This window comes from Acromyrmex echinatior, chromosome 16 (genome assembly GCF_024713525.1).
Source record: "Acromyrmex echinatior isolate Ae372 chromosome 16, ASM2471352v2, whole genome shotgun sequence".
Taxonomy (NCBI): Eukaryota; Metazoa; Arthropoda; class Insecta; order Hymenoptera; family Formicidae; genus Acromyrmex; species Acromyrmex echinatior.
In genome coordinates, this window is record NC_141867.1 from 3,251,928 (window position 1) to 3,267,495 (window position 15,568).

Genomic DNA, 15,568 nt, shown 5'->3' on the forward strand with positions numbered 1-15,568 from the left:
TCCATATTATCGGTGGAGAGTTGAAAAGTACAACACTATAGTCTAAAAATGTCAGACAGTATTTGAGAAATTCTTATTTGAGAAATTCTAGAATGCATAAAAAATATACTTTTTTAAATGCATACATTAAAAATAATAAATAAAAATTTAATTTACATATAATTGTAAAAATTAGAAACGAAATTTATTATTAAAATCTAAATTATAGATTTTAAAGTAGGCTTTGAATTAAAAGCATTTCAATAGTTTACTATCTTTCAAAATAATTATAAAAATTGTTAAAATTATATAACAGTTAAGCTCGGGCATGAATTTAAATATCAGAGGTGGTTGATTTTAAAAATTGAAATTTTATTTATATTTTTATAAGCAAAAACAACAAAATTCAAGTACACTTATTTCATACATGTTAACTTCTACTAAAATATAATTGTACAGTAACATGACTCGTGTGTGTAAGATGCAACGCTTTAATGTCTTTATGAATAGTCGGCATACAATCGGACGCATCCGGCGAATGGAGGTCAATATTTTGTGAAAAGGAATCTATATGAATCCTTGTTCGGCTATGCATGCACTGGTAAGGATTATCATTGCGGGCAAGCCTTCCCGCACGTTTTCCTCTCTCTCTCTCTCTCTCTCTCATTCTCACTCTTTCTTTCTCTCATCAATTTTAACAAGTCTTAACCACACCTTGATATCTCGCTACTGACTATTATCAAGGAGAGTGCTTTGAAATAGTTACAAAAACGGCCGCCACAGAATAAGGCACACAATTGATGCAACGCGCATTTTTTTTTCAATGTAACGATATATATTCGTACTTATTCTTTAATGTTACTTTGGTGTGAACGAACGTCCATAGAGCTACGCCTAATCATCTTGGAAATGATTTATACGTATGCTTAAGGAAACTAGAACATTGCAGGAACAATGGTGTCTACATATCGCTGCTGCGTGACATTAGGTTTCGCGTTCCTATCCTTCCTTTCCTCCCTTCCCTCGCCCACCGTATCACTAGCATTGTCTTATCGTCTCGCTACATCATTCTTTTTCTTCTTTATTATCATTATCATTAATTATCAGTATTTATTATCATTTTGCGTTCTGCTAATGCCTCAAATGACTTTATTTACACATCCTTCTGAGGTATGTTATGGGCGTTATGATATGGGATACATGACCTCGTGAACCATGTCTATCAATCGACCTACGCAATTATGCAACCTAAGGTACCTTCAGTCTATTCTGGACACAAATCAACTAAAACGTGGGCTATGTCGTAACAAGTGCAGCTTTTCTTTATGTATATGCGTAAGTACACATATGCATCTTTGCAGTGCGTTCATCCGATTCCGGTCAAAACGCGTCTATCGGAAAAAAGAAAAAAAAAGAAAAAAAACCGCCTCGCTTCTCCCTGATTTCTCGACGAACGTTTAAAGATGAGATCGTCCTCGTGACTCGGCTATTCGCATTGTGAAATCCAAATTTGGTGTCGAAAAAACTTGTCGATTACATCTAGTTTTAGAGATACGGAAATTTAATAAAGTCGCTTTAATAGTGTCGCTTCCTTAAATTGCAGCGATCTCGAAGACACGAAAGATGATATCTTTTTACAGATTCAAATTCTGCGACACGCGAATTAGCGAAATTCAAACGGGAGAAATAGATTTGGTAATGCTTGCTCTAAACGTCCGTTGAACTGCAATCGTTACATGCAGATCGTTATGTAACCGTCGTAAGATTCTTCTATATACTTCATTATACTTCTCAATAACAGACTAAAGCTATGGCTCACTGTTTTATCGCTGTCCATCTGTTTTTTTTTCAGCTAGTACCTTCTATGAGAACGCGATATTACATCTACGCGATTATATTACGTAATGCTATTTAAAAGCATGTATTATTGAACGATTTGCTTTGTCAGCCCTCCTCGGTAAGTTTCCCCCTTTCTTTAAGAGAAAGAAAAAGGAGATTCACAGTTGAACATGCGGGATATTCCAATAATGCCGAGTTAAAAATTGCGAGCAGTCAAAACTTTCCTAAGCAAAGGCCATCCAACGTGATTACGTGCAACAATAACTCCTAGTCTTTTAACATTCGTGTCTTTTATATAGATTCTAAAAATAACGCTCTTGTCATTTCGACTGAGTGGTATTACGAGATATCGTAGCGAGAATAAAAACAACAGTCTGGCATCTCCTATGCCCTCTACACTTCTCCATATACTTCTTCCTTCTCCTTTCTCTCTTCTTTATTTATTTCATCCAAAATAAAATTCGCGCTTTTTCCTATGATAACCTGGAAAAAAACAACATATTGCCTCTTAATAATATAAGCTCGGTCCAGATAAAAGCTGAACGCTGAAACGTTACGAATCTCTTTGATTACGAATAATGATATACAGCAATGCTTATAATGATAATAATGGTAAAATGCTATCGTAGAGTGACTGCTACAATGCATGCTCCCACACATAAAATTTTGAAAGTTTTCTCACAGAAAGTTATACATCACAAACGAACTCTTAAAACTATTTACAAAAATGGATCGCGATTCGCGATGCTTTTCAAATAATATGTAGTTTTCTTTGAGCGTGTCACTGAACTTTCAAAAGAATATCGATTCATTAAATCTCCGTCCAATGGAGATAAGACATTTGCTTTTGTATTGTGAGAGGGGTGCATATTACACGTACATATACGTGATATACCCGGAGAAAGCACTACGCCCTGGCCTATTTTAAAAAGAATGGCCTTGACGCGATTATATGATTATATATTATTATAATATAAGGTATGTTATAATAATATATTTTTTTTCGTTTGAAAAAGAGTTTGCGCAATGGGTATATCTTCTTGATATTATTGTATGTTGCAGCACACCGCTCTGCACGGTATCGGACCATCGCCGTTCTGACCATACAATGATCTTTGCCCGAACATCTTCGAATCGAATGATAAGAATGGTGATTTTCCGTTGTAACAGCTTTCGTATACCTCGAACGCCTCATCGATGGGTATCTTCTCATCCGCTATGATAACGTCCTGATTTTTGTCCGGTATATAGATTGGGATTTCCTCGCCACGGAAATACCCGATTGTTTTGTCCTCCGGATCATTTGGCACTGTTCTCGACGAAATTACCGACGTGCTAAATTCGCTTGACTCTTCCTCCGTGTTGACGGTATCCCGTGCGAGTCTGTAATACCTCTGCACATGTTCCACGATGGCTTTTTCGACCTCGATGTTATCGTCCTCCGCCGCCTCGCCTTCGCATAGGACTCCCGGACTTTGCAGCATCCTTTTTGGAGTTATCACAGGTTCCACAGTTTCTACTTCCCAGCACTCCAATACGTCGGGCTCCTCTATGCTGACCGAGGATCCTATCATTATGCTATCGTTTTCGTCGTTTTCGCTGCTGTTCTTGCTGATCTTCTCGCATATCTCCACGTTTTTGTTAATCACGTCGACGTAAGCAGTGGTCTTCGCAACGGGATTACCATGAAAATTAAACGGCACAGGTTCGTACGAGGATGTCGGTAACAATCTGCCGTCTTGCGAAACGATAATTTCTCCCTTCTCGAACGTCCGCACGCTCACCATACTGTCCTCGATCGTTTCTTTATCCTTCCCGTCGTTTAAATTGTCTATACGTCGCATTTTGATATCAATATTCTCAACAGGATTTTTACTGATTTTTCTTAATGTCTTCATTCGTCTTCCGTTAACTCTCTTCGAGTTTATCCGAGAACTTAAAGCAACCCTCATACCCGCAACGCTATCCTCCTGAGTAAATTCGCAAACGTCACCAACATTATTCTTCGGCTTGTCTTTCGATCTCACGGCAGTAACAAAGTTCAACGAAACCAACGAGGAAACTAACTGGCTCTGCGTTTTCTCATCGACATTCTTGTTTCGTTTGTCGTTTCTCTTTGCCATTGTTTTTCTTTTTACAACTTTCGCGTCCCTTTTTCTTCTGCCGATCGACGTTGAATCAGCTTCCATCTGATCATTCCTGGCGTTGTTGTTGTTGATGTTATTATTGTTGGTCTTTGCGAATTCGCCGCAGCTAGCCGTGCACGACAACAATGTAACGTTGTCAACACCGCTATTAGCAGATAGTGCAGGCATGGGGTTGCCTTGCAAGTTTTTTGGCGGCTTTGCATCTATTTCTTCATCATCCTCGTCTGTCTCGCTCTCCGAGGTCGACGCCGACGTTATGAAAAGATCGGGCGAGTTCGCTCGACGTAGCCACTCCTTCACCGCAGCTGTAATTGGATATTTTTTCGATAACCGAGTCTGGCTCTCAAATCCGGAATCCTCGTTCGAGCCTTCGATTGTATCTTGATTTGTCGTTTTGATCGTGCTCTCGTTATGTACCTCCAGTGCGTCTCCCTCGTTCGCCACCTTCCGCTCCGTCTCACCCAGTTTATCGTTCACAATATTGCATTTGCAATCTGCGTCCGACAGTTCGATAGCTTCGAATTGTTGTACGAGTATCTTGCTCTCCACATCCAGATGTTCATCCAAGTCCGGCCCAGGCGTAGACTCTCTCACGAATTTCAGACCCTTCTTGTTGTACTTTCTCGGCAATCCAAGTGACGTTGCTCGCGTAATGGATGAACTGTTGCAATATCGTAATCGTTGAACTTCCTCTTTTTCGTTGACGTTTATCGTTGTTAAATTGGAATCATTTTCTTGAGGACTCACCGATCTTGACTTTGATGCCTTTTCCATTAAGTCAGCAAAATGTTCGTGGTTAGTATCGCCGTTAGCTAAATTTTCTTCAGGGCATCTGACGCGATTATTCAATGTATTCGTATTAATGTCGTTACTATTATTTTCGAATGACTCATGCTTCACATTGGCACTGGTCGAATCGCCATCGTTCTCCAAAGAAGTATCAGTCCTGGAGAGCGTTTCATAATTAGTCGGAGCATTGCTCCTTATCTCAGTAGTCTCATTCATTATTATCGCTTCCACATTCACGACTAGACGATTCACTTGACTGTTAATTTCTATGTTCCTATCTCTGGGCACGTGTCCAACTGTCGGCGACTGAATTTTGGTTAAACATGTCTCTCTAACTATTTGCTCTGAATTATGGATTGTCGTCTCTTCCTGGTTCGTTAGACTTTGAGCGGTTGACGAGTCGCACGTCTCGGTCTCGCGACTGGCGGATTCTGTCTCAGTGTAAGATGACATATCCGGTGCGTCATTGACAGATGACGTGACTTCTTCGGCCACAGTGGTGACGGTGGATGTCAAAGCAGGAGCAGAGAGGATTCGCGATTGTAGGGCTGGCCGCAATTGAAATTCCTGGCACTCGGGATTAAGCGGTCGATTCGCGGCCGACGTCATTGTAATCGCGGTCGAAGTCGGACATTCTGACCAAGGTAGTCGGGAAGACGATACATTATCATTATCACATTCGGAACTGTATTCCCCTTCTTCTTCATCTTCGGTGTTACCCTGAATTTATATAATCGAAAGAAATGATTAGAAATTAATCAAGCATTTATATCAAAAATGTCTTTTGGCAACAAAAATAATTACGATAGTTTTAGTATTAGTATATATAGTCATAACATTTTCGATATATGTTTCATACGATATATGTTATACTAATAACATATATTCTGTTATTACAAATTAATTGTATATTTATGTTAATTATTTCCAAAAAAAGTTTTAGAGTGTCCTAGCATTTATCTTATATTATATGAGTTCGACGTACCAAAGTAGGTCTTCTCTGTTTTCTTTTCTTTTTCTTCTTTCTTCGTTTGGCGCACGCCATTGTCATAGCTGTTACGTCCATGGTTCTCATCAAAGGCCCGCCCTGGATGGTAACACCTTGGACAAAAGAAATCGTCGCGCGTTATCGGTCTGTCGATAGATACGAAGACCGGTCAACGAATAATACTTTAGTGCGACATTTGGCGATCCGATGAACGATTCTCTCAATTGTATGATTAGAAGAACGACTAGAACGTGCCGGAATTGTCGCGAAAAGTGAACCTAGCTTTTCACTGTTTGTCAGTGCCTGCTGACTTCTCATACATCGAAGCGAAACACATGTAAATTTTATTTTTAACAAGTTCTATTTGAGATGTAACAACGTGCTGTCGTTGTCAAACTATCACCTCACGTCTTTCGCGTAGCTAAAACATATTTCCGACATTAAATTGTGCCGGTGCGACCATGGGACATATTTTCTCGTGCAGTAGCCACGAGTCAATGGACTCTCGCATGAGATATGCTTCATTATTGGTGCAATGTGAAAACAATGAGACAATACGGCGTGTAGCAGCTGTGAAAAGTATATCGATTGATGTTTATGCGAGTGACATATGTCGTTAGTCGCGAGCGACAAACAGACAAATCGAGCGTGTACAAAGTTGGAACTTTAGGAACGATCGTGAAGAATGAACTACATGTACACTGGACTAATCGTCGGATACTCTCGACATGAAAAAAATGTTGAACGATTTCTCGATACTATTTTGCGAACCTGTGAGGGGCTCAAGGCTCCCACTTCCACGATCGTGTCTAAAGCGTGATACCTTTTTTGCGAATTATTACCTTTTACCTTGAATGTGGTAGAGGCACGGCAGTAATATAACAGCAATGATGCCGATGGACGGGACAGAAGTCATGAATCGGGGCATATCCCTTTTCCTTGGCCGCGCTTCCGATCGACACTGTTCTCGTTTAACATTAGAAATAGGTACAATCAAGCGTACTACGGCCAGTGTAGCGCAGTACGAGGAAGGAGCGTTCAATTAGCACAGATATAAATAACTCAATAATTGCATATCGTTATTTTTTTACAATTTTTTTTATTTCATACTGTTAGTATTTACGTTATTGTTAGTTTATGCAGTGATTTGCGTACAATGTGTCTGCATTATCATTCTTTCCTCAAATCAAATCTTTAATCGAATTGAGTTTTTTTCTAGGAAATTATCCAGACATCAACAAAGTTTTTTAGTTAATATAACCAGTAAAAAAATTAAAAATTATTTAAAAACTATATTTTGAAGTTGCTAATAAATAACAAACACTTTGAACAATTTTGAATAAACAAATATAAATCTTATCTTGATTCACACAATTTTCATAATCCTATTTCTCTATTATCTATTTATAAAACTACAATATAATTAGACTCAATTTCTAATAATTCACAAACATTATAGATTCTAAAGAGTAAAAAATATATTTTTTTGTATATTTTTTCTGATACGACTGCTAATAAATTGTACAAATCGACTGCGCTAGCACTCCCTCCCCGAAATGCGCCTTTTTCTCTTAAACGCAAACGTGGGCAATCAATACACTTGTCCGTTGTTCCGTCCATCCGACTGTGAACAGAACGAAGGCTACGAGCGCGAATGTAGATCTGCTCATGCAAGTAGCAGAGAGCAAGTACAGATTTTGCCAATCCGTATATTATATAGCACGCGTACATTACTGGGGGGACGACTCCGAATCCTAAATCTATCTAGCTTGTAACTAACCATTAACGTTGACCAAGGGAGGTCCAAACATGTAGTGACCAGGATATATGTATGGCTGTGGCATGGCTGGTATCATATGCGACATATGCATTGGCTCTTGCATCATTAATGGATCTAGGTAAGGATCGATCGTCGTCACGCCGTTCTCTAAATGTTGTTGTTCCTCGAGATGCAACTGCGGTTGTTCTTCTATAAGCTGCTCTTTCACGGTATGCTGCTCCATAGTCGCATTTTCCGCCTCTTCGGCTTGCTCTTCGATCTCCTCGGCTACGCTGCCACTGCAGCTAGCGCTACCAGTACCGCTCTCATTCCACATACTGTTGGAAGCTTCCGCTGCCACTATCGTGCCGTTCTGCTCCTCCACTATTGTGATCGGTTCTGTACTTTGATTAGTCTACAAATAATTATATAATAATCAAATAATAATTAATATACTTATAATCAATATACTTATAATTGTTGTAATTGTTATAATTGATTGGAATTAATAAAATAAATTTTTCCTACGCAATTACAAAATTTCAATATTATAACAATAATATTATAGACACACAATTCAAAATATTGTTTAAATTGACTCCAAAATAGGTACTCTATTTATTATTCAATTATAATATTTGTAAAATTTCTGTAGATTTTTATATCAGTATTTCAATCGAGCATCTAATGGAAATATATGTCAAATAAGATTTTTGAACTACCTGATAATCCATTAAGCAATATGGCTGATTGGCAAGTTTAGGCACGAATGCAGGATTAATCCATTCAATCGGTCTTAGAGGAACCGGGCCACAAGGTACAGTCGCTAAAACATTTGGTCCAACTTGAGTAGGTACTGGCGCAGGTCCGACCAACATCACAGGATATTCGTAATAGTAGCCGCTCGCATGATCGTAAAATGTTCCGTATCCTAATTGTGCTCCTGGTTCTGCGCTCATGGGCGGATATTCTCCCGTTCCACTGTCCCTATCCAATAGTTGCTGGTCCTCTGTAGTTTCGCTACCGTCTACAAAGGCGTTGTTATTTAAATATGTTCTCGTTTATCGGTAAACTAAATATATTAGGAACAAGATAATAAAAACTTTCTCCAGTGTCGCTGTAGAAAAGACGAAGGCTTGTCTCGAGTAAATACGTGCAAAGTATATACGAATAAACGCTTATTATTAGATGTTGGAATTCACGTTTTAACAATACAACAATTTGTTTTCTATATTGACGATAAAATTAGAATATTTTATATTTTGCTGACTCAATGACAAAAAAAAAATAAGTTATCTTGACCATAAGTATTAAGCACATCTCAATTTACTATATTTTCTTGGAAAAGAGATAATAAAAGGAAAAGGACTAATAAAAAAAAAAAATTAAAATTATTATAAAAATAAATATGATTTTTCAACAAAACTGGTTTTAATTTATTTTTTGTTAAACACATAGAACGTTAATTGAGATTGCTCTGTATTATACACTATATTTATGACCAAGGCTGTAGTTTGCTGGCATTTTAGCACCACTCACCAGTGGCATTTAGCATTCAGTAATATGTTTATCCTATACGATAACTACCTGCGGTGGAATGTGATGCCGATTGACTCTCCGTAGTCGACGGCGTAGCGCTGGTACTCGCGTTTCCAGTCCAAGGCTTCTTGCGCGACAGGTAACCCTTTTTAAAGAGAACATCTTGTCGCGGTGTCGTAATTCTCGTGTACTCCTCCTCGTTGAAGATGATCTTAGGCTGCGAAGGTGAACCCGCGCTCTCGTCTCTGTGCGATCTTGAGCCGCTGCTGGCGTAGCCGCTCGTACTTCCGCCGCTGATGCTGGTACCAGCTCGACGCGGCTTGTAGCCACCTTGTTGTCCATTCCGATCGAAATGTGTGTGCGCATTCGTCTCCTTCTCCTGACTCTTCACGTAATCTTTTCGCAAACCTTCCTCCTCATCCTCTTCACCGGGTGGAGCTGTTGAACCGAGAGCGACTGTGATTAGCACTCAGATTCACAAAGTGCATGCTGTTCTCTTCAATTAATATCAAGTTAATGAAATAAAAATTTTACGGTAAATAATAAATATACTTCCGCAAAAAGAGAAGAACATTCATGTTGCAATGTTTTTAATGATTCCAAATACCAGGAAGATTTTTTATTTTAAAGATATCTAAATAAAACAAATCGATTTTGTAGATATTTTTCTATAAACATTTTTTACAACTATAATGTCGTGTCCAATTATACATATAGGTACTCATAAAGAATATATTTGTTAAAGTATTTAAAAAGGTTAATCATGATAAACAAAATTTCTGAAATAAGTTTCTCAATGAAATGAAAAGAACTAATGAGAATTAGCGTTGCAAACACAATTGTATACACACACACACACACACACACACACACACACACACACACACACACACACACACACACACACACACACACACACACACACACACACACACACACACACACACACACACACACACATATATATATATATATATATATGAACATACGAACTTTATCGTATTTAAATCTTTACATTAAATTACAATACAATGACGTACATTTTGACTAATCTTTTAGCTATCATCAGCAAACGTTAATACAAATAAATGCTGAAGACCCAAATCAAATGCTTCGATCACATTTCTTGAGAGGTACTCAACTTTCTTTCATTAAAGAACAAGAATATGGCTGGATAGTACTGAATGACTGAGAAATCTTCTAAAAAATGTACAACATGGTAGTCAGCACATTGCCATATCAGAATTTAAATTCAAATTTAAATTCTGACATCGCAATATACTAAAATCTATTTGTCATGCTTAGCAAGTTTAATTTTATTCTGTGGCTACTGTATTGTACATTTTTTACAACTGTGTTTTAAAACTGTTACTTTTCGACTTGTTATTACACATTGTATTTTACCACTATTATATATTATTGGCTAAAAACATTCTTTTATTTGTTTACTGAATAGTTATGTTTTAATGAGATATTTCAGTAAATACTTAAATACTTCAGTTCTTTCCGCAAAATCGTTCTTTCCGCAAAAATGTATATTCAGATTTTCATTCACTATATTTAACATTATAAACATCAAATTCAATATCTAGGAAATCGACGCTTCATTCGCATAATACATAATTTAAATTGTAAAAAGTAAGCAAGTGAATTCGTAATTGTAGGTTGTCAGTCGCGTTTAATAACAAGAGAAAATGTAAGATATTTCCGTGACGTCTCTGAAATAATCACTTCGCACGTTATATTTAACGCACGAAACTACATATATCCTTCTAAATACAATATGAAATTGATTGTATCACACAGGAAGTGTTTGTGAAATTGATCGTTAAACAGCAGTATTGTATAAGAGCGCTACATTCAGAAAAAAAAAGAAACACTAATTCATGCAAAATATGTACATAAATTGATGCGCTTTATGTTTGCCTCATTCAAAATTTTATATGTACGAACACAATAGTTTAATATGTATAGTATTATAATAATAGAATTATAGACATCATTAAAAGTACAATCATAATAAAAATGGATAAATTAAAAAATTAAAAATCTCGAAATTGTAACGAATTTCACATTTTATAGCTTCGAGATTGTACTTCAGAAAGTGTATTTAATTATTTAATTATTTAACTGATGATATGAATGAAGCGAATGAATTATTTAATTTATATACAAACTACGATAAGAGAAATTTCACATAGTTTTCTTTCACCTTTCTCTACATTCTCTGCTTAAATCTCGACGCTTTTTATACAAGGTGTTTCTAAATAAATGCAAAAAATTTTAGGAAATAATTTTTTAAAAATTAAGAAGGTTTTTCATAATATGTACTTCTATATCTATCCTTTCCTAAGAAGTTATGCTCCTTCAAGGTGGAGATAAAAATTAAATTTTTATTTTTTCTTTTTAATATTAATAAATATCCCCCAAATATCCTTTTTACTAGTGAAAAATGTCTGCTAAATTTTATTTTCCTAACTTTTGTTTAAAATTTAAAAAAAAAATTAATTTTTACTTCTTCCTTTGAAGGAGTGTAATTTTTCAAGGAAAGATTTTAATTTTTAACAAAGAATTATCTCCTAAAAGGACCCCGCACAAATCATATGAAAAAAATGACTTTAATCAAATTCAGACCAGAAAAAAATAATTTATCACAATTTCAGCCAATTTCACTGAAGTCTTTTTCGATATGATTTGTCCTTTTTCATACTTATTTAAAAACACCTTGTGTATATCGATTCAATATTTTACACAACAAATTACGATCGTCACGTGCAATTATATTGAAATGATGTTTCCGTACCATCTTGGTACCTCGCTAAAAGCAGTACATGATTCGAGGATCCGATCACGTGGGTGACCTTCTTCTGCCGACGCCACTGCATCGCACCCTTGATGTTATCTTCCCTTTAGGATTTTCCTGATTGATCGACGAGCAAAACCGCTCCTCGAAGATGTTCCGACCGATCGATTCGTTTTGAACGTTTGGTGCTTGACGTAAATCGAGAGATCGATTCACGAGGGACATTCACCGCGGTCACTGATAAAGGGATGGCAGTAACAAGTAATATGCATCGCACACGATGCCTCGAGAACGACTGCAATCGGTACGGGGAAGGGGGTGCGAGACACACCGGACGAGACGAAGAGCGAAGAGCCCGCGAGGGATGTATTTGCGCGTACGGTAGCCGGGAGGACGAGTTGCCCATTGGCTGCCTCCACTGGTACCAGAATAGCATCGAAATTAGAATAGAAAACGGGCTACCAGGGAGGCTACCGAGCTATTGGCGACTGATGTCTTCATCTGAGTACGAATGAAAAATCGTCCTGATTCCTTCATTTTCAATCGATCAATTCTTTACGAACTGAATCGGTATTATAGATTAATTCCTATAGACATTAATCGAAATATACAAATAAATGTAAAAAAAAAACGTTAAAATGTAATGGCAAAATAAATAAATCAAGATAATAGATTAAGATATTATATTTCAAATAACAGAAAGAATTCCATTTTCGAGAAGCGAATTTTGGTCCTTAATAATACTCATATATATTAGGTGTTGGAATTAATTCGTAGCGTTTTTAAATGAAAGAATGTTATTTATTTCACATGAGCATTAAAAAATACATTAATGAAAGTACTTCCCATCACTTGTAAAGCGCTACGAATTAATTCCAACACCTAATATTTACAATTTTTTTCAGTTATAAGCATGTCGATTTGATTTGTCGAAACGCAATCAAATTAAAGCTGGAAATAACATTAGATATATTGACCATCAAATTAATAATGATGCTAATAAACATCTTAAAACACTACAAAAGATTTTTTGCCAAAAATATCGCCTTACTCAAGATTTGAACTTCCAATATTATTTAAATATTTCATTTCGGTAAAATTGAGAATGAAAATTTCATTACATCCAGGCAGACGATTTGTTACTTCTATATTAAGTATCGCTTTAAATAAAATTATTAAATCTTGAATCTTTTAAAAAAGAAACTGAGAGAGTTTCTTCTAAAGAAGAAACGTGTTGAAAGTTAACAGTGGTAATTTTCATTAATTCACAGCTTTTAGATAACAGTAAAAGATTGAAAAAGTATACTTTATTCAATGGCAATTTCATATTTGTGTAACTTTATTGTGGAATATGAAACGGGATTCAAGTCATTGTCGATAAAGAATATCAAGTATATCAATGAATTCTCACTTTAACGTTTACATTGTGAAAGTCAGAAGGCAAATAATTGTTGCACTATTAAACCTGCCAGTTACTTTTCTGAGACGATTTTCTAATAAGACTAAGCAACACATTTTTCTAATTTGGAACGCGAATGTTCACTGAGAGCAATTATAGTATAATCACTAAATGAAGTGCTAATTTGTGCTGATAATGTGTGATACTGAAAGGAAATTAGTATCTCAGGAAGGCAGGCATATATTGCAGCTAAAAATATTTTGCGATTCATGCCATTTTATCCAATTATCATTATTTTTATAATTATTATATCATATCATATTATATCGGATTTTTCAAAGATCTTAGCTTCTCTCAATTCTTATTTTATTTGTTTTCATTAACGCAATCTCTTCCCATTAATATAGCCTTTCGGTGAATCGCAAATTTTGCATAAGTCATTTTAAATACCGACTTTAAAATATTTATAAAAAAAATTTTAAATTTTTTATTATTCTTTAATTAAAGATTTAGGAAACTAAAAATAAATAATATATTTAATAAATAAATAAATTTATAATAAATTTATTTATAAAACAACTATATAATTTTCACATCGCAATGTAACTTGACATAAAAAAATCATACTTGAAATATTTACATTAAAAAATTAAAACCTGTGTCAATATTTTATAATACATAGATATACATTTCCATACATTTCTATTAGAGCACAGATAAAAAAAATACTACTTATTGAAATAACTTCAATACAAATGGTAAATTGGCGTCAATTTTTTTGTATTACTTTTAAATATGATCTAGAATAATCCGAATTTTTTCACAATTTTTTTGTTATGTTGAAATATCTATTATAAATATCTTTAATAATACACAGAAAAATTGGAAAAAAAAAAGAGCGAAAAGAAGCAATTTATCTACAAATCATTCAGCCTGCGAGACGAATTATTTTTGAAACGTAATGCCGAGCGTCGTCCCAACACATGTACATAACATACGACATATCGCATTCTCGTTCCAGATTCCGTCTTGGTTTACATTTCAAGCGAACCGTGCGTTAAAACATCTAGATATCGTGCAAGTGTATTAATATCTAGATGGTACATTTCATTGATCGTGCAAGCGGACTAGTACTCGCGGTGTACATCGAATGCATATCCTTCATACTCAGATATTATCTCTCAAATTCCAATTTTTATACAATATAGATATACTGAGATATTAATAAGTAGATCCGTGTTCATTGCATTTGCATCTTGTAAAAAAACATACTCAATTCTCAGCATTGTACGTTCGTCATGTATTATGCGGATCATACATTACGAAAAATCGTCCTTGGTGTCGAAAATAATTTTTCCTTGAACCGTGTTTTGTTGCCCAAACATGCCTTACAATGTTGTATAATATTGCTCGCACTTGTAATTTTCAAAAAATTCACCGTTTTATATTCACGTGATTTATGCGTTATAAAAAATTTTTAAGAAAAGAATTGATGAGAAAATACGTTTTATGACTAGCAAATTATAATTGTCGATTGTAATTGTATATTTTTATGTGAATCGAATTTCAAATTGAAAATTAATATACAGAACCTTGAAATGGAGTAAAAAATTATTTATGTGTTTTCTATTCTAAATTTAGATTGTTGCTTATTCCTAATTATTAATATTAATCAACTACAGGTACTTCACAATTAATTTCGAAACCATCTTTTATATTAATCAGAAATGTTTTAATTTACCTAGAAAGTTTGGATCTTATCTAGTAGAGATAAAATACTCTTTGAAGTACATTTCTTTAAAAGTTTTATTAGAGTATATCCTGACTTCTTTATACATTTTTTTCTTATCACATAAAAGAATATTTCTTCATTCAAATGTAATATATTCGGAAATTTAAACAGAAAGTATCATAAAGAACCAGGCAAAAAGACATTACATAATCGTATGAAAGTGACATGGCGATGAGCAATAGAATTCTTTTCTTCGGGAAAAACTTCGTGCCTCAAGATAAAGTTTCTTCGCGAACAATTTTCTACTTCATGATAAATCATCGAAACTTTTTGTTTATCGATTTTTCATCAAGGACAACTTTCTATTAAAAATAAATCCAGAATGTTTACAGAACTCTTACAAAAAAATTCCCTAGTCCCTGAAAGTTTCCAAATTTTTTAGGTACTTTTATTCAAAGTTCCAAGTAAAATTAAAAAAATTTTATTATTGCAACTTTGAAATAGATTAATATGTAAGTAACGCAAACAAACTACTGTGTATTATAAATTAAAAGACAGGAATTCCCGATTATATCTATCATTTTTTACAATTGG

General features: G+C 35.1%; 1 protein-coding gene across 6 annotated transcripts in view; it reads right to left on the bottom strand.

The window, feature by feature from the left end:
* Positions 1–330: 330 nt before the first annotated feature.
* LOC105152685 (hypothetical protein) overlaps positions 331–15,568 on the bottom strand; it is a 38,566-nt gene continuing 23,328 nt past the window's right edge. For 3 of the 6 annotated variants that reach the window (XM_087414824.1, XM_087414822.1, XM_011067091.2), the window contains exons 2-7: positions 11,844–12,344; positions 9,089–9,478; positions 8,224–8,528; positions 7,523–7,916; positions 5,740–5,855; positions 331–5,474 (exon numbers count right to left, since the gene is read on the bottom strand). In XM_087414824.1, the coding sequence (XP_087270950.1) occupies positions 2,865–5,474; positions 5,740–5,855; positions 7,523–7,916; positions 8,224–8,528; positions 9,089–9,478; positions 11,844–11,925 (3,897 nt within the window). In that variant the 5' untranslated portion in view covers positions 11,926–12,344 and the 3' untranslated portion in view covers positions 331–2,864. Of the gene's footprint in view, positions 5,475–5,739; positions 5,856–7,522; positions 7,917–8,223; positions 8,529–9,088; positions 9,479–11,843; positions 12,431–15,568 lie in introns of all 6 variants that reach the window. The other 3 variants (XM_087414823.1, XM_087414821.1, XM_011067092.2) reach the window with 2 other exon arrangements.